Below are 20,765 nucleotides of genomic sequence, written 5' to 3'. Positions count from 1 at the left end.
AGCAATGGCTGAAACATTGCCACTCAGCTTTGAGGAATGAAAGATTCCTATCAGTTACTATTATTACCATTATTTTATTAGTAATTTTAATAAATGAAGGTTTTTATGGCAGTACTGTACCCCTAAGAGCATTCCCCATCCATTCACATAGGGCAGGGGATAGGCAACCTTCAGCACTCCAGATGTTGTGGACTACATCCCCCATAATGCCATAGGGACTCCATGAGCATGCAAATAAGGTGTCATACACATTAATAATGTTTAAAAAAAAAATACAAATTAGCATTCTCTTGATTGTGCAAAAATGAATTAAAATGCACGATACCTTATTGCAGACTATCCCAGCCCCTCAAACCTAACATGTTTCATGCGGGAACGCGCACGTGATCATAGGCACTAACTAAAATGAATACCCCCTGTTTAAATAGTTGAAGGCTCACACAGATCATCAGCGGCAGGTTAATTAAAACTTTAACCCCTGCTCAGCCGAAAACCAAGCCAAATGCAATAATCCACAAATTAAACTGCAAGTACAAATATTCCAAAAGATACAAAAACCCAATTAATTATTAAGGTAACAATAAATTAATGAATAATAAATATGCAAAACAATCATAACAAAAAAGGCATAAACACTAAACCATATCTCTAGAAGAAAAAGGGTTATTAAATGTAAACATATAATGACCATTATATTGAATACTATATGACCTATTGTCGCCCCACACATTGCGCCAGGTGGGAGACAGAGTGACTTATATTACATAGTGTGGTAAATATGTCCACAATGTGCAATGTCGGTCAGAGCTCTCATTACTGTGCTTACATAACATGAGAAAGTCCTTATAATGGCTTTTCCTGCTATGAATGCTCAGTCTGCGCAAAGCACACTGGTTGAAGAGTAATTATTTTCATTTGCATTGCATGTGGGGTTTTTTTTTTTTTTCCTTTTTGTATTTTTGTATTTTTTTTATTTTAATAGTTGCGACAGGTCTTCATGTTTTTTTATTTTATTTTTAATTTGGCCTGAAGACAATAGGTTTTTAGATAGAAGACAGTTGATGGTGGGTGGGTTGGGTTGTGTGTGTGTGTGTGTGTGTGTGTGTGTGTGTTATTTAATAATGAAAATAATAATAATTATTTTATTTTATTTTTTTGAATGGGTGCTGCAGAGGAACAAAAAGTCTCTCGCCCCGTTATATTTAGAGTACCAACCTGCTACCAGTGGGTAGGGACGGAGGCGGACAATTGGTTCCTCCCCCCCATGATTATATGTAGAGCCCCCACCAGACACCACATTTTTATTTATTTAATAGCTCCTTCCCAGTGGCCAGGCTAGGGGAACAGCGGGACACTATTCGCATAACATGATACATATGTATGTGGGCTGTGTAACACACACAGTACCACAAAATATACACACCCAACATATGCACAAATACAACACTACAAAGCAATCTGCAGCACCAGTACACAACCAGAATATGGCAACTTACACGCACATTAATTTAAAAAGATAGGACAGACATGCCAAGGAACTTCAATGTGTTGTTTAGGCACTGTGTTGCTAAAAGGTTGCATACCCCTATTTATGCAATAGATATGTAACTCTGAGTTCCCTGAGCACATACAGCTACAAGATGCGGCTGCAGTTCGCACAAATTTCATTCATCCAAGTAAAATTCCAATCCTAAAATAATGGCCAAATTTTGTTCTAATTGACGGCAATCTGTTCGGGCGAACCAACATTTCTGCTGTGCACAAATAGAATATATAGCAGAAATACAAGCTTACAATTTGTGAAGTGTTTACAAGAAACACGGACAAACACTGTCAGCACTTGCTAACACACTAGTCAGTGTGACAGTAAAGTGACTTCGTAATAAGAGTACAATTGCTTCATCTCCAAAGTGCAGGATAAGTGCATTTCATTTTTTTTTACCCCCGCATTCTTAACCTTGCCATTGCTTCCAGCAAATATAAGACCCTTTTTTTTTTCCTTTTTTTTTTAAAGCACATCCCATCGTTTTTTTTCTCTCAGTTGTAGACACAACATGTAGCGAGCATGCTCCTTCAAAACTCACCACATTCAGAGGGGACAACTGATAAACCAGGCCGGGCTAATTAGATCAATCATTTCATTACAATGTTTCATTACAGTCAATTACACTCTGCGCTCTTTGGTCCTGCCAGCGATTTTGTAATTTACGGGTGTTCTATTGCCTCTGAGCGCCTGTCAGTAGCTACTCCCACTGCCGTTGCTTTCCACCCAGCCAATTCGTTAGAAGTGCACAACCTATAACCCTTTCAAAATGCACTATAGTGATATCTGTGTTGAGCTGGTGATCTACAAAGAGAGCAGATCAAGATTGTGGTCTATATGGGATGTAATTCCATTCCCTTCTACAAATCCTGATCACATCCTCCTCTTGAGTCAAGCCCCAAGCTCAGGCTCCCAGTGTTTGTACACTCTCTCTCTTTATTACCAGAAATCGGAAATACGAATAGGAATACAGTTACACAGAATCAAGCAGACTTTTAAATATACCACCCATTATTGTAGCGTAGCTTTATATTTCCATATAAATATGGAAAAATATAAATATCTTATCCCTTGAATTATATAGTAGAATTTTACTATATAATACCATATCATTTTACGTTTACGTTCCTCAATTGCCCAATGACTTTGTAAAGCACACTAAATGGATTCTAACCAAAAAATATATGTATTTTTACGCAAATGTTAGTCATAATGATTAGGTTTGTGAACAGATGCTTGCCAGCCTCCCCATTGGTTGAACGTAGGCCTTATGTATGAATTCTGTAATTAGATTTCAAAAAAGACCTTCGCTTGACTTAATCTACGGTAGGTTTTTTTTCTTGGCTGAGAATGGCGTTTGTTTTACTGTGAAGACTGTTGTGCTTATTTAGTGAGTGTGTGTTTCGAGATGAATGTTCCAAAATAGGGCTATTGTTAATGAATTAAAATGTGCAGGTTTCCTGAAATGTAGCAGTTAGGAAGTCTCTTCTATGAGAATCACAGTTTACAAATTATAGACACACAGTAAAAATGCACAAACATGCAATGCACTATATTCCTTCACTAGACATGAACATGTCACACATAGATCCACCTCAGTTTTTTTTTGTTATTCATGTGATTTCCATCTGTCTTTCTCTTTCCCTTGGTGTTTGCCCTCATCTTTCTTCAAACTCAGGTGAAGATCATCGTCCCCAACAGTACTGCAGGTCTGATCATTGGGAAGGGAGGTGCCACCGTGAAAGCAGTAATGGAGCAGTCTGGTGCCTGGGTGCAGCTTTCTCAGAAGCCAGACGGCATCAACCTGCAGGAACGTGTGGTAACAGTGAGTGGAGAGCCCGAGCAGAACCGTAAAGCCGTAGAGCTGATTGTACAGAAGATCCAGGAGGACCCACAGAGTGGTAGCTGCCTAAATATCAGCTATGCCAATGTCACAGGACCTGTAGCTAACTCGAATCCCACAGGATCACCCTACGCCAACACTGCTGAGGTCCTGCCTACCGCAGCTGCAGCAGCAGGGCTCCTCGGACATGCCAACCTAGCCGGGGTGGCAGCCTTTCCAGCTGTGCTCTCTGGCTTCACTGGTAACGATCTGGTCGCTATCACATCAGCCCTCAACACTCTAGCTAGTTATGGCTACAACCTCAACACTCTGGGGCTGGGATTGAGTCAAGCGGCAGCCACTGGAGCATTGGCAGCCGCCGCTGCCAGTGCCAATCCAGCTGCAGCCGCAGCCGCCAATCTGCTGGCCACATATGCCAGTGAAGCAACTGGAGGGGGTGGTACAGCAGGGGGGGCAGCTGGAACGTTTGCACTGGGCAGTCTGGCAGCTGCCACTGCAGCAACCAATGGATATTTCGGAGCTGCCTCCCCTCTAGCTGCTAGCGCTATCCTGGGCACAGAAAAATCAACGGACGGCTCCAAGGACGTGGTAGAAATCGCTGTCCCGGAAAACCTTGTAGGTGCCATCCTTGGCAAAGGCGGCAAGACATTGGTGGAATATCAGGAGTTGACTGGAGCCAGGATACAGATTTCCAAAAAAGGGGAGTTTGTCCCCGGCACCAGAAACCGCAAGGTAACCATAACAGGCACGCCAGCCGCCACACAAGCTGCGCAGTATCTAATCACGCAACGAGTCACTTACGAGCAAGGTGTCCGGGCAGCGAATCCACAGAAAGTGGGTTAAATGCCCTCAGTCCTTTTCCCCCCTCCCTGGATGTTAACTTAATTGTCCCCCCCTCTTCTTTTCATGGATGTACTGTATTTTGCAGGAGCGATTTATATTTTATTTTTTATTTGAATTTAATTTTATTTTTAATTTTTGTTTTTTTTTGTTATTGGCAGGGGAAGTGCGCGTCGGGTTATTAATATATAATTATGCAAATGAACGCAACAGTGTTGACAAAGCGCATCTGTAAATAATACATGTTCTGCGGATGTTCCAGAGAGGGAATTTTTTTAGTGGTTTTTTTTTATTTTTTTATTTTTTAATTTGAAGGTTTTTTGACAGGTTCTCTCTCTCTCTCGTTAAGGTTTTATTGTTTACGCGTCAAAAGTAAAACGTTTTTTGAAGCCTGCCATTTTACCAGCATCGTTGTAGTTGAAAATGAACTGAATGTAAACATGAAAGGGCGCATAGTTTTTTTTAACCCTGTGTTCACTGAAGAGTCCAGTAGTACATTGCAGAGCCACGTGTTACTGTACCCCTCAGAGCCACAAGGCTTCAGTATTAGTCCTAGGTGACGCTGTAACTGAACTACTGTTTTGCTGGAAAACAGCAGGGGGGATTTGAGTGGGGGAGTTACCTATAAAACAAAAGGGAGTAAAGAATATCAAAAGCACTGTCCAACTTCACTCATACGTTTTGCCCTGGGATGGCAGCGTATGAGGGAAACATGTTTTGGAATAAAAAAAAAGAAAAAAAAATAGTTTTAAATTAAAACAAAAAAGATACATATATATATATATATATTATCAAAAAGCAATATAGTTGCAAAAAAAGCACTGTAAAATATATATTAAAAATGGTTAAAACTGTGGAAAAAAAAAAGAACCTTTTTGGTAAGTTTACAGATCAGTGTCTTCATAACAACCTGTACGATGGTGAATATTTTTGGCTGGCCAGGTTACATCTCTCTCATTCACAACTCATGGGTCCCATCAGATTAAATCTTTTCTGACGGGCTAAGTTTGGTTTTGCAAGAGCTGTGTCTGTTTGCTTTCATCATTGGGTTTCCCTTCCACTCTAAAATTATTTTAATCCCCAGTCTATCACCCCGTCTTGCTTTATTTTATTATTATTTGTTTTTACCGTCTTATGAATCACCTGTGCAATTTTTTTTCTTCACCCTGATAGCATTGTTTGCTACTCATTAAAAGAACATTGACGATACATTCTCAGTGAGAATTCACATTGGCGGCGCTAGCTAACCCATTTACCGCCACTGTGTAGTGTTGAGGCAGCAAAATGATTCTTCAAAAGGCATTCCTCTTACTTCAGTCTTTATTCAAAGCATCTATGATACTTCACAGTGAAGTTTGTTATCAGGATGAAGAAGTAAAAAATAAAAATAAAAAATATGAACACAAACCAATAAAAATATAAGAAAAACACTTTCAATTTACATTTATATAGTTTTTATTTGGGGTACACAAGACTGGGATTTTTACTTGACCCTGCAGTGCCTGGCCAGCCATGCACCAGTCAATCCATTAACATCTTCCCCCTTTTAGATATAGTCTTGTGCTGTGTGTGTATTGGAAATTTTCTAAGCCAAATCACGCACACACACACACACAATAAATTAAAGTGCCAACTGTTAGCTGATGAGGTTTCATTATCTGCAACGACTTAGCGAGGGCGTTGCCTTTTAAAACGCTTCTGATTGTGTATAATTTTAACACTAGCGATCTCTTAGTGTTGTCAATGTAGAATTTACTGTGAACAGTATCTGTGATTTTTAGCTGTTTTTGATCCCTCCGGGGCAAGGCTGAACCAGCCGCCGCAGGCTCCGATAGTCGTTTACCTGCATGTTCTTTTTCCGTGGGGCATCTTTATGTCGGCTTCAGTCAGTACTTCCCTGCATGCTCGTTTAGCTGAGGTAGTGTTCATTTCCGGCGTGTGTCTACTTGTCGCAGCGCAGGTTCCTCCAAGGGCCATTGTTATTAATTTTATTTTACTTTTAGAAGCCTTTTTGTTCTCCAATTTGTCACCTCCTCCATGTTTCCGAGTGCCAACTAGCCAGATCATTATGTTAACCTCTGCATTTGGGCCACCTCAAACCACTAAAATTGTGGTCGTTCATAAACCCAGCATCTTCTCATGCTATGCATGCAGTCGTAAAAAAAAAAAAAAAAAAATTCCATGGACAAGAAAGTAATTTAAAAAAAAAAACAAACAAAAAAAAAACACAAAAATAGCAAATAATAATACTGAAAACAAAAAAACAAACAAAAAAAAAAACACAAACTAAAATGCTGGCTACCTCTGGATCATCAGGCTGAAAATTCCCCAAACGACAGTTTTCCTTCCATCTCAACTTCAATCCATTGATAACGTCCATCATAACCAACTCAGTGACATTTTTTCGCTGCTTCTCCTGTGCAACTGATAACTGAACAATGATTGTGATGTCCTTTCGTCTGGCTTCTCGTCCAGCATCTCTCTTTCTGAACTGTGATTTATTTTTATTTTTTGTTTGTTTTATTTTTATTATATTTATTTTATGTTCATTGAATCTAAAAATGATCTTCATTACCATGTTAATTTGGCAGTGTCAACCTTGTTCCCTACCTGATGGACCTTGGGAACTTTGGAATAACGATTTACCACTCTGACTCCAACCTTTGTTTCCTTCTGTTCTGTTACTTGCTTTTTCCCCCTTCCTCTCCCATTTACTCCTTTACAGTTTCTGTTCATTGTTGAGTCCCTCCACTACCAGTGGAGTCTGCAACACATTACCACCTGGTGTATTGCAGACCCCCTTGAGCAGGAAGACCTACAACCATTCCAGTCTAATGATCAAGTTGATTTTTTTGTTTTGTTTTTCCTCCCATTTTCACTTTCTCTTTAATTACCGAAAATCATTTTCAAGAAGAGAAAACTGATATATATATAAAAAAAAAAGGAATGATATTGCTTGTTTTTAAAATGGAAAGAGCAAAGCTGTCGTAAAACTGTGTTTTAATTGGTAATGGTTATTTATCGTTATTAGTCTCTGTAGCTCTGTACGTTTTTATGACAAAAAACAGTGTAACTAGTGGTTAGCCGATGATGCGAATATATTTACTCATATCATTATAAATGTGCTTTGTTCATCATGTACCATCACTGTCTCCCGTCTCATTATTTTCCTTGCATGTCACTAGTTTCAATTCATTTATAATACATTAACAGTGAATAATACCTGTCAGATTTATTTTCCTCACTGTCCTGGTGTTAGCAGGTACGCCAACACAAAGCTCCAGGTCATCAGCTTTCCATGCTCAAATATCCTTGTTAAAAAGAACACACTGCATTAGAGAGAATTGATTCACTCAGCGATGCCACCCTGATTACAGTTGCCAGCTTCTTGACTTGGCACCCACCACAGATAAAGCTCTGCTATTGGTTAATACTGTGAGTGTGGCACGTTGCCACACTCAATCTCCGAAGGTCCATAAATCTCTATTTAGTATAATGTTATGTTCTCTACCGAGAAATACCCTGGATGTTAACTGTATATAGTGCTTTCAGCCCCTACATACAGAGCAGCAAAAGGAGGCAGAGCAAATTTATCCCGAAAGTGGAAATGCTGCATAAAGACAAAAGGGCTGCTAAAAAAAAAAAATAATAATAAAAGAGGTGGCTTCCAAGAGACGTTGTAAATATTTAATTAGTTTGACCAGGGTGAAAAGCAAAATTACATTCCCCCTTTTGCCAAATCTTAGTGCTCGGTAATCTTAGCTGGGCATCATGCATTTCATTGACGAACTAAAACTTGCCCCCTCGGGTCCAGATTGTGTGTGCGGCAAGAGGTGGACACCCATAAAGCCAATCACACAAGATCTTTTCTTGGCATCGCTGTTGAGATGTTGCAACCATTTCTGGCAATAAGGCACCTTCCTTTTTTGTATAATGTTGAGTTATAGGTATATGTTAAGGCACAACACCTAATTAAACATGAATAAAAATGCAACTATTGAAGCTTAGTTGTCTAATGTGGTTCTATACTGGGTCTAATACAATATAAACACAAGAACCAAATTTGTAGACACAGAAGAAACACAGTGCCAATTAAATTGTTTAATTTCAAAATGTTCTATATCAATTCATTCCGGTTTGTTTGTTTTTTTCAATCTAAAACCTTATCAAATGTTTTTGTTTGTTTTTTTTAAATCCAGTGGTTCTTAACCTTTAATGTAGTTGGCACGACTTGGGTTCTCAAAATCAGCTTTTGCACTGATTATCCAAATAAATACATGGGTTTGCTTAAAAAAAAGTAGCTGTACTTAACGTCCTGTGTTTTTGATTTTTTGCAGTTTGAAACTAATCTGGCATGTCTCACACCCCAAGAATTGGCATCTTGCACTTTCTGTTAAGAACCACTGATAAAGTCTGTAACTTCATGCAAAGTTTGGATTCAAAAACAAACAAATTACAAATTTATTTTACCATGGTTGTGGTGTGCCCTGTGTACATGGCAATGAAAAATATATATATATGTATGATAAATAAATATGACACTGGTAAGATTCTTTATGGTTATAGAGTCTGCATGAGAACCTTCAAGACCACACTACACATTTCCATTGCTGGTTGTGTAGGACATAGGCCAGCTAGGGTGGAACAGCTCTTACTAATGCTGTTATTGTGCCTTATAGTCCTTCTATGGGTCAGCAACATGTCAACAGTATAGGAACCTCTGATGCAGGAGGGTCTCCGAGACATTTCATTGCAGCCCCTTCTCTGCAGTGAGAGAGTTAAATGTTCATCTCAATGTATAGTTCATGGGTATATCAATGGATCCATTACCTTCCTCTCAGTCTAGAATATTTGCCAGAAAGGACCACGGTTCTAACTTCATCATGAGGGGGTTGGTCACAGAAGGTTTCTATACCTGTCATTCTGAATCATACCCAGCAGCACGTCTTGAAGCGGAGAACTACCCAGGAGACTTGTAAAAGAATGCCCGATTCATTCATGTCTTGACACTGTGCTTCCTTATAGCATCACCATTAACTCCGCTTCACTCATATACTCTCCTGCACCCAGCACCTCCTTTACAATCTTACCCTTCATCCCACAGAACTCTATTAGAAAGTAGCGATTCAGAGTGGCACGCTTGATCACTCCACAAAACACACAACCCTTACTACTCCCAGCGAAAGACTTAAATATGATCAATATTTAATAGCGCATTCTGGGGGGTTTATTTAACCCAGTGCAAGCAATTTTCTTTTGCTGGGAGTAGTATGTTTCAATAGAACAAAGTGGTACCTGTTCTACTTCTAGGGAGATTACAGGGACCAGACAGATTTTCTATTTTCAGAGAACAAATAGTCTATGATTTTAATTCTGTATAATTTAATTGGAGAAGCAACAATAAGTTCAAAATTTACAGTAGACAAGTGATATTTTTCTAGAGCATCAAATCAGTAATTGCTCCAGGTCCAGGCCACGTGAAGGCAGACATCATTTGTGATAACCTTTTGTCACAAATAGTTTGGCTATTATGAATTTTGCTTCCCTCTCTGTATCCAATAGGGTATAACCCAGTCACTAATTCTGCCCGAGCACAATATTCCATACATAGACTGTTATGACTGGCTACGTATTGCAGTAGAGCGAGGGTCCTTGCAATCTCACCCAGCTGCTCTCTAGAATGTTCAATCCTTCCTTTATGCAAAATGTGGGATTTAAATGCTAATCAATGTAGTGAATGGATTCATTCAGCATTGCCATCTTCTAATCAAGTAACAGAAGACCTTAGTTGTGAGTTCCTGTGCTTTAGAAGGGTCTAGGGTTGCTTTGTTCTGTCATTTAATGTTATATTTTACAAAGTGCCAAAGAGCACAGGACAAGAATTGTACAGTGATACCCCACTCCTTGTGAGGTGCACTATGGAACATCTGATGGTAAAATCTCCCATAAAGAGATGTTGTTCCGCTGCATAAAGTAAGTATTTGAGGCTGGAATAAAACTCAAGCTTTTGTATTCAAGTGCAACCCTGAAAAGGGACAGGGAATACTTATGATGGATTAAATCTTGCTCTGAGTTCAAAACAACTTTGGCACCAAAATTCACACTAGTTCGGTTTTGCCAACAGTCAGTTTATATACCAATTAATATATAGCTCGCTATGTATGCCACATTTCCAAACTGTCTTAATTCATCAATAGAATGCTACAGAGTGATATTGTTTTGGCTTCTAGTTATCAAATTCTTTCCACACAATTCATCATAGAAAATATTAACTTTCAGTTTCCCTACCCATAATTAATTTTTATTACATTTAATTCACTGCAGCACCTTCTTAAACTTCTACAAGCAAAGACAGTGTAGCGATTCCAGTCTTTCTTACTTAAATTAAAATATAGGAATAGGAACAGAGTAGGCGCACCAATAAGAATATACACACAAGGTCAGCCATCGCCCAAACATAGCTGTCCCCCCAAAAAAAGATAAGTTTTTTTTTTAGATCGTTCCATTATTTAAAAAAAAATTTAAAATATATTTTAGAGACATAGAAGATATAATTGTCTTAGGTCTTTTTATGAGCACCTTTGTACAAGGATACATGTTACCTAATATTTCCATTAATTATACGAGTAGCCCTAACCTAATTCAAGGTAAGAAAACCTTTTGCTTGACAAGTTCTTAAGATTTTCACCATATGTATTAATGTTAAAATCAGAACAGTAATCTGGAAGAGTGACCGTGCTAAGATTTGAGATACACACGACAGATGCCTGTTTTCTAAAATAAGAATCAAGATTGCTGACTGAGTAGGTTCGTTCACTGAACACTATTTCCTCACCCGCAAGCAGTGTGTGCTCAGGGACAAAGCCCCAACTTCCCGACTCCCTTGGATAATACACTTAATTTTCATGCTTTGTTGAATGTGGGGGAGGGAGCTCTCATGATGAAGAATGTCTCGGTTCCTATGCCTCCTTAATGGCTTTCTCTTTTCAGGGACACTTTCAATCAATATTTCATTTACTTTGCTGTGATTGAATGGGTACTGCGCAGCACATACCCAGCCCCCACCAAACCTTAACTGTTTCAGTCAACAAAATCCCACTGCACGTTTTGTCTGCAAACACTAGATATATCTATATTTAAAAAAAAAAAAAAAGGATAATGTAACACAAAAAGCATTTACATACCCATTTGAATCACAAATGGTCTTTCGGCAGACACCCAGAGTAATCTAGTACCTTCAGAAAAGACAAATAAATAAAACAATATTAATGTTTCAGCAATAATTCCCCTTGTTTTCTTCAAGCTCATTTCTCCTATCTTAACAACACATTAGAACACATTAGTTGTTCTAGGTATAACAATGCATTATTTCCTACTTAAAGCATGAAACATTAGACAGTAAATACATATTGTTAAAAAAAAAAAACATGTCTGGTTATTGGACTATGCTCATGTAGAGCCTAAATGAAATAAAGCCTCAACATTTTCAGACAATTTGTTTGAAATTGGAAATTACAATGTAACCTTGACTTTAAGACACATTGTACTCCTGGTATATGCTGTGTATGGCTTTGAACTGACTTTAATTCCTATCAGGATTAAACATCTAATATGGGTAAAAAAAAAATAGGATTTACATCTACAGCATATGATCATACATTGCAAAAACTTGCCTTTAAAGAGTCCATCAATTAGGAAGGCCCTACTCCATACCAACAAAAACAGAATGGTCAAAAGTTCAGAAAAACCTCAATAGCTTGACCTTCAGTTGGTCCCTCCTCAAATCTCAATCATGTTTGGAAATCAATAACTCAGGCTCTTCCTAATTAAAAAGGTAATCTAGACATGGACTCTGTGCTCATTGGGCCTGGGGGGGTATCAACTACACCTCGCTGAGGAGAACCAAAGAAGGCTAAAACGATTGTGTGGTGTTACTGTATCTCTCATGCAGAGGAAAATTGCCAGTTTTCTGGATATGGACTGTCCTTATGAGCAGTCTGATATGAACATGGTGTAGGTTCTCTCTGTAAGGTCACAATTGAGAAGAAACATTTTTGAGACCTGAGTGGAGATTGGCCAAAGGGCAAGCTACTGAAGTTTTTCTGAGCTTATGCACATTCTCAGAGTTCCATTATTTACTGATGACTGCTTTGACCATCTTACATGAGGCATCCATCCTCCAAGTATGCTTACATGCTATAACTAAATCCCCTTTATGTTTTTCTACAACAACCATGGCCTGTATATTATCTTCTCAACACCATGGTCTATACAGAAAAGTAGGAGAAATTATTATTTTTAGTTTACTAATCAAAAGCAAATGCTTCTTCTAGGTATAGAGATGCTATCTGTAGCTGGTATGCACAGCTGGGTTACCAAGTGGTTATCTTAAGTTACCATTAATTGTGATGAGGATGTCAATGACAAAGTGGACCCACTCAGTATTACCTACTTTTACCACAATACCATTACAAAGCCACCTAGGTGAACAACACCACTTCTATACTAAAAAAAACAATACAAAAGCATCAACAACTATAGATCAGTACATATAGTTATAAATGAATAATCCTTTGCCACCATCTTCTTTACGAAGGAACAATTTCGTTAGGTAGGTTTTGGACTACCTAAATATTTTCATATTGGGAAGCAGATCCAAAGCCAAGTCTCATCGTGAACACTATACATATATGTTTTTGGGGAACACATTTGAAAACAAGACTATGAGTTCTATGCCTCCCTCAAATATTAATTGGTTACCATTTGTAGCTTTTATACAGAGTAGCAATATACATTCCTGCAAGGATGGTAGCTCTCGATCGTGTTCTGTAGCCAGAAAAACCACAGGATTTAAATATATACTAGGCAAAAATATTTTATGGTACTATGAGAAAAAATAAATAAATATTATCTCAACACAAGTTACATTCTCCTTAACTCCATTCCACTTATCACTCCACTACTACCTCTTCACTCCTTTCTCCCTCCTTTTGCTATTTTACCTTTCAGAAATTAATCCATTCTGGAACCCTCGTGAATATGATTGGTAAGAACTCCAAACACATAAGCTAGTGTGACTATTCAGAGAAACAATACCACAGAACTGTGATGAACCAATCAAACTGCTTCATTCAGCTACCTTCACAGACTTTATTCCTCCCACCATTGACCGTAGTTTTTAGAATGTTCATCCATCCACAAGTCATGGGGGAGCTGAACTCATATTTTATTGTCAACATATACACATTTTGTCTCTTTTACTTTTTTCAAAGGTTATTAGGGTCAGCGGAACCTACCTCAATGATATGATGTATCTCTGGAGACATGAGGTGAGTTCCAGTGGCCCTATTCATCAATAATATGGTAGCCCATTCAGTGTCACAGGGGCGTACAACACCACGTGTTGCATGGACTCATCACAATGAAAGGGTTATTGCCCCTTTTCTTGCTATTCCCACAAATCTGTCTACCATTACATCTGTAAACACAGTTACGAAACCTACCATACCTAGTTCTCTCAGTGTACTCTAAAATATTCCATTCCATCCCAGTGGCTAACACACAGTCACCAAATCCTCTCTCTTATCTATGTATCTCTCTCTCTATTTCTCTCTCTCTTCCTTTATTTCTTTCTTTATATATAGATATATATTTAAAATATATGACAATGAATATATTCTGGTCTCGCTTTCTAAGAAAGTGCTCAGGATGTTTACGTTAAGAATGTATCGATATGGTGCTATCGGAAAAATACGAGCGACAAAAAATGAAGAAAACTAGAAAAAGTAATCCCACTCATTTTCTTTTTGTGTACCACTTTGAATGTATGAGAAATATTTTTCTACTTGAAAACAAAAACTAAAAAAAATAAACAGTGTGAAAGCATTATAATGGGTAAATTTAAGTAATTTGGCTACCACCTGTAAAGCCCAGCTGTACAATTTCACAAGATTGAAGGGGCGCGGAAGCAAGCCCTACAATTCAAAAGATGCACAAAAATTAAGTTGTAAGTCAACCTTGGTTGTATAAAAATGCTTTACAAAAATGTGTCAAGGGTTTTGTCAAAAAGTAATCAATACAATTATGGACAACAAACAATTCTGGATAATGTAGATCACATCAAAGCAATGAGATTGATTAGGAAAGAGTATATCCCATGAGAAAAGTGGTTATGTCTGAGGTTAACAAAGTTGCTTATATCAGTGTAATCTGACCAACAGACAAGACAAGCTTAAGAGGTTTTGGTTATTATTTTTTTTTTTTCTTGAAACCTAACTCAATTCTGCACAAGCCAAGTTATTTGCACGGGTGATAAAAGGAAATGGTCATAATAAACATTATTCCAAAACTGTCACAGGTTATGTACAGTAAATGCATTTGCTCAAAACAGGGTTATTGTCAAGGCAGAATATTAATTCAGTGAAAATATTATGTCCAAATTCAAGGTTTTCAAAGTCAAGGTTTTCATCTCAATTCTTTTTCTATTAACATATTTTGTTGGTTATCCAGACTTGGACGAAAATGATTATATTGACACCTCTGGGAGCTCACTACTCACAAAACATAATTATATATAGTGATGCTGTTGCCATAGTTACAGTAGCATCCTCTCACAAGCTTATATGTCTACACCCCAGGTACCTGGTAGGTATTATATTTTGCAAATAAATAAATAAATTTGTAAATCTTATTTTAAATAATAAAATATGTTTTTTGGGGGGGAAATTTGTGTCCTATTAACCCCTTAAGGACCAAACTTCTGGAATAAAAGGGAATCATGACATGTCACACATGTCATGTGTCCTTAAGGGGTTAAACAAACGATTAGTGAACACACGCCAAACTGAAATGAGGTCAGTATCAAAAAGAAAAGGTCATGGTAATCCAGATTATCAGAATAACGAATTGTTGCAATGAGAATGTTCTGTTGGGCGAATGACCTTCGATGAAGTAACACGTCACACTGTTAGACATGCGTGATCATTACGACGTTGAAGAAATAAATATGTGTAATTACTTCACACTTACATTGTGTTGGTAAAACAAAAGAAATCGCCCAGTGTGAAATTTCAGACTTGTTTTAATTTGTGCTTCAAGATAAATCTGTGTTTTTGAAATGCTTTTACTACATCTCTACTTGGTTAGTTGATAGATTATTACAGTTGTTCTTTGATTGTATTAACATTTTCACTACCCTTTAATTGACAGACGTTGCAGTAAGCCTAGGCCCTAATGGTGTTCTCATGGTTAAAAATAAAGTATTATGGAGTCCAATTTTTCAAATAAAACATCCTACACGCTTTTTTTTTTTTTTTTTTAATCCCTGAAGCAGTGAGACATTCATCTTACTGAGAGTGGAATATTTAAAGTGGCAATTAAATTTTAGCGGCTAGAGTCTAGACATCATGATATCCTGCAAATGCAATATGAAGCACAAATTCTCAAGACTTTAAAGTCCATTTCATTAACTGACAAAGTATTAAGCAATCTATATGGTATGTATGCGATTTGTGAACTTAGCAAAATAATTGCAATTTCTATTGATTGTTCTAGGATATAATATTAACTAGCATGCACTGAGACTCCTGTCCAGATTGGCTCTTTATCCTGTGCATTTTAGATCTGTGTAACTAGTTATACAAGTGGTACATGAATCAGGAGTAAGAATCTTGCAATAGGTTAGTCATGTGTCTTCTATATTAATTTGCATCAAAAGCTTCCTAATTGAACTGAAATATATTACTTAATCATTCCTATATTATATTTACAGATTGTGTTTACAGGTCCTTTAACCCCTTAAGGACCAAACTTCTGGAATAAAAGGGAATCATGACATGTCACACATGTCATGTGTCCTTAAGAGGTTAAAGTACATTCAATCAAACAAGAATATACCTAAATACTTTTTACAATACTTATGGGGGTATACTTATTTGGGTTAAAAAAAGGGGGGGGCAGTAATATTGGTTCTAAGGCTTGGTGTTTTACTATTGAAAATAAAGAAAATAGAATTATTAAACCATTCCACATTATCTTATAAGTTATATGCGGTCTTATTGAAAAAGCAAGACAAATGTTTATTGGCACATACCACTCAATACCCTCAGTAGCACAGAGACCCCACCAAAATAGTTAAACACAAATGAACATGGCATTCAAGGGTGAATCAATGATCTTTTATTTACCAACACCGGAAAATATTTCAGCTCTGTCTAGCCTTTATAAAGCTTGTGAAAAGTTTGGTGGAGCTAAAACATTGCCCTGTTGTGGTGAATAAAATATCTTGTTTTCACCCTTGAGTGTTGTGTCCATTCATATTCTGCGTTGTTTGCTACAGAATTACTTTGCTTCCTTTTCTTTTAATGTTACCAAGGCTTTTGCGGTTCTAGTGGAGCCTTTATATGAGCTTAAGGTCCATCAAGGCGTGGATGAGCCTATTTTCAAAGGAAGGCTTAAAGGTCAAAGCTCGATCCATCCACATTAATCCAGTAGTGGACATAACTCATGAAATATCAATACTATAGTACCATTTTCCATAGTCCTTTACAGTTTAACAATGGCAAGGTAAATCCGCAAATAACGAACAATCAAATGGGTAGGAACAGAAACAAGATATGAAAATTTGATATAGAAACATAATGGAACAGCCACCGAGAGCAGAAACATCTTCTCCAAACATTCTCTGCATTGCCTACTTAAATGCTACATCTTCTGGGATGTAGGTGTGACGATTTTAATTTTGTGCATTATATATGAAGCTCTATGAGTGATTACTGTCATATTCCATTTTGTGTTTTCTTCCAGTGCTCGGACTTGGTTTACTGGTACATAATACGCTCGCCCAATATAGCAGTAATCCCTGCACAGATTTACTTATAAATCAAAAATTGTATTATTTTTAGTCGTACCCTGCTTACATGTTGGAGTTTGTATCTAAAGAATCATTAACTGCCAAGCTACAACGGCTATTCTTTGAGCTTATAATTTATATACACGGTTGTGATAGGACATACCGATGGTGTTACAGAACAAGTCACATCAATTTGTATTTAGAAATGACAACTTAATAATGTACAGAAGATCAGGGTTGGGTAGTATTGCTAAGTCGGTCTTTTTTTCTGCTTGCAAACATTTTTTGCTGCAGTTCATGACTTATAGTCTGTAAAATATGAATGAGAAATAACTCATAAAGTCAGTGTTTCCTGAGAGATCTTTTATTTATTTTATTTCATCATGCATAAGAAATATATGGCACATGATAGAATACAATTTGTTTCACAGAGAAAAATAAGAAGACCATTGAGCCGAATCAGTTAAAGAAAACTAACAAGAGGCAAGGTGTCCCATACATATAAATGTATTCGGCCTTCATCCACTTTATGATACAGAGTTTTCAATTTATTACGTTTCCCAAATGGTTATTATTATTATTGCCATTTATATAGCGCCAACAGATTCCGTAGCGCTTTACAATATTTTGAGAGGGGGGGGGGAATGTAACAATAAATAGGACAATTACAAGAAAACTTACAGGAACAATAGGTTCAATCCTGTTAGAAAAACTTTGTACAGGAATTTTTGTAGTCCAAATTTTTCTAACAGAATTGAATTAAGCTTATTAAATTAAGGCCATAATTATTTCCCATTCCTGAATTTGCAATCTATAGTGATATATGGGAAAGAGGTCTAGGACCCAGGGATAGGCAGCCTTCAGTGCTCCAAATGTTGTGGACAACATAACTCCCATGAAGTATCAAAGGTTGTCTACCCTGACCTAGAGCCTCTGATGTGTATTAGGAGACTAGAAGAACTGCATGATTCCCCCCCACCAAACAAAATCCTTCTTACCCTCTGTGCGTTGGTTGTCTGTGGGGTATTGTGATATGACATTGTATATCCGGGGCTCACTGTGTGTAATACAGTAAATGCCAAGAGGGAGCAAGACAAAAACAAAGTCTATGCTTCTTAAAACCCAGTTTCCCTGCTTGAAACAATGCATAAAGAGTATCACAGGGTGTACAGAGCTTTAGAGACTCCTAGACATAGATCTGTGCTTTTTTACAATATATCAGGTATCGGTTAAGAATCTTTTACTATTTAAGTCAATGTATATTTTATAATTAATTGATTGTTTAGTATTTATCTACTACTTAATCAAACCAGGAACACATCCTGACTATGGTAATATTCCAACCGGCACTGGCAAATAATACGCTCACATAACTACTTGAAGATGGAGAGGAGGAGACAATGTATATTGCATACACAATTCTCAAAACGTTACATCCTTTAGTAAAAATTTTTAGAATATCTAAACGTGAGTGGGTTGTGTTTCTCTGTTTCTGTACCATACTAGAGTATAGAGTTGCATCCCCTACAGGTTGTCATGCAGGGGCAATTCACAAAAAAAGGTAACAGATTACCATTTGACGAGGAACGTTTAATAAAATGCTTATTTCACAGCTACAGTGTGTTTTACTAAGATAAGGTGAAATGCATTTGGAAATTATGAAAGCCAAATGTGTCTGTGTTATTTAAATATCTTAGAGTGTAAGATGAAAGATTTAACTTATAATAAAATAATACAACAGCAAGCATGATACCATTATTGGGGTGTTCTAAAGCTACAATAAAAAAAAAAAACTTTGGTAAAACATTATGGAATGACGGTTGTGTGGCAAAACACATCTAGCTTAGATGAAGAAAATGGAAATTTGGTTGCATTTCCAGTACGTCAGAGTATTCCAATTATGGTGATTCCTAATGTAATTTAAATGCTTTCAATAAGATGAATCTCTAGAACTGTTACTCAAGTGAGACCAAAGTTCATCATATTTAGAACATATTTAGATTCTCCAATTTCAAGAACTATACAGTAAACCAATAAATGAGCATACACTTTCTGGAGAGATTCTTAAATGAATAAAATGTTATACCAGTACTCTACTGATGGGACTGTTTTAAATTCAAATCCATTGAGATCATATGAAAAAAGGAATCTGGTCACATCGGAAAAGCACGTTATTCTAAGCCCATGACTTGTTCTATTTTTTTAAATAATATATGGTAAATGTATAGTACTATGGACATTAAGAAGAACCTGAACTGGATGATTGCACTTAAGTCCTGTAAGAGATCCTGCAGTCATCAGTAATTGATATCACAACTCTAATTTGAGTCCTGCGAGAGTGACCAACAACAGACAGTACATTGTACACTTTATGTATAAACAGAAAAATGGTCAAGTGAAAATGAGCAGGAAAGCAGTCTGTGTGTTATCATATTAAAAAGATACAAGTTTGAGACAGAACGCGTTTGTTTCAGCACCACGGACAGAGCAGGTAATGTTATTGCAAGGCAGACAGGAGACTGGATAGAAAAGTCACAGCTAACAGGTAATCCGGCAAACAAAATATGTGCAATGTACACAAAACCTATACCGGCTTAAATCAAAAAGACATCAAAGCATGAAAATTGAATCACTCATTTTAATATTTCACAATCAGCTTGGACAAAATAATAAAAAAAATCAATGCAACACTGCAAGCTATTGTGCACTGTCTCCCTATTATCTTGGCATTAAAACTCAGTAGTATGTTGTGCATTCTCCTTAGAAGTGGACACTGAAACTGACTGGTCAATAAATGTCATTGGGTACTAGTAATATTTATTTTTCTAAACAAATGTGTTTGCATGGGAAACGTTTATTCAAAAATAAAAACTACTTGGAAAATTACCGATTTTCTTTTCCTGTGTTAGAATATTTACAATCATCTAATATATGCTTACGTCTATGAGATACGGATTAGCCCCAGGGACTGCCTGACAATAACATTGGCTTCTCAGCCCTTGACCACCTGGAGAAACCCTGAAATCACTAGATATAGGGACAAGAGAGGAGGGAGACGTATTGGATATCATCATTATTGATGCTTTTTTCTACGGATACATCATTATCAGACAGTCCAATAAATAAAATTTACAACATTCATAGTTTTGCTGGGCACAATCTCATGTAGCAATGTTTGATCAACATATGTAAGGAGGTATCTCTGTAAACAATGTTTAAGAAGGGATACTTTGTCCTCTGGGTAATGTGATCTTCTGCCCAGGACACACCAGCAAAGAGGTATTTGTCGTTTTGACGTACGTTAAAAAAAGTACCAAAGATGGAAAGATGAAAACGGCATGCTGGGTAAGAGACACAGAAGTTATGGTAGAGAAGGACCAGAAATACTACTCAAATGGGGCTTTTACAAATGTCCACAAGGAGGAGAGGTGGCACCCTATTACTTTGATGTTGCCTCGGAAGCAAATGAGTAATTTTTACAAAAAGCAAAATAAAAGGCAAATACAAAGCGGTATGGTACGCAAAAAAAAAAAAAAAGAAATGTGTAAAACACAGGGATCCTGGCGCATTATTTACATACACCTACCATGTGCAGAGACTTAAGAGCATTTTATTTGTTTTGTTTTCAGATGTTCATACAGCTTTGACAGACAAAATAATATTTATTGTTGCATATGATCATGGTTTTG

The 20,765-nt window shown here is 37.1% G+C and overlaps 1 protein-coding gene across 6 annotated transcripts in view; it reads left to right on the top strand.

Annotated features, from left to right (window-relative positions):
• NOVA1 (NOVA alternative splicing regulator 1) overlaps window positions 1–7,370 on the top strand; it is a 100,238-nt gene extending 92,868 nt beyond the window's left edge. For all 6 annotated transcript variants that reach the window (XM_063439573.1, XM_063439570.1, XM_063439568.1 and 3 more), the window contains one exon: window positions 3,222–7,370. In XM_063439573.1, the coding sequence (XP_063295643.1) occupies window positions 3,222–4,229 (1,008 nt within the window). In that variant the 3' untranslated portion in view covers window positions 4,230–7,370. The remainder of the gene's footprint in view (window positions 1–3,221) is intronic.
• The last annotated feature ends 13,395 nt before the right edge of the window (window positions 7,371–20,765 follow it).

This window comes from Pelobates fuscus, chromosome 13 (genome assembly GCF_036172605.1).
Source record: "Pelobates fuscus isolate aPelFus1 chromosome 13, aPelFus1.pri, whole genome shotgun sequence".
Taxonomy (NCBI): Eukaryota; Metazoa; Chordata; class Amphibia; order Anura; family Pelobatidae; genus Pelobates; species Pelobates fuscus.
Note: the sequence above shows the minus strand (reverse complement) of the source record. Positions and strands in the feature narration are given on the sequence as shown.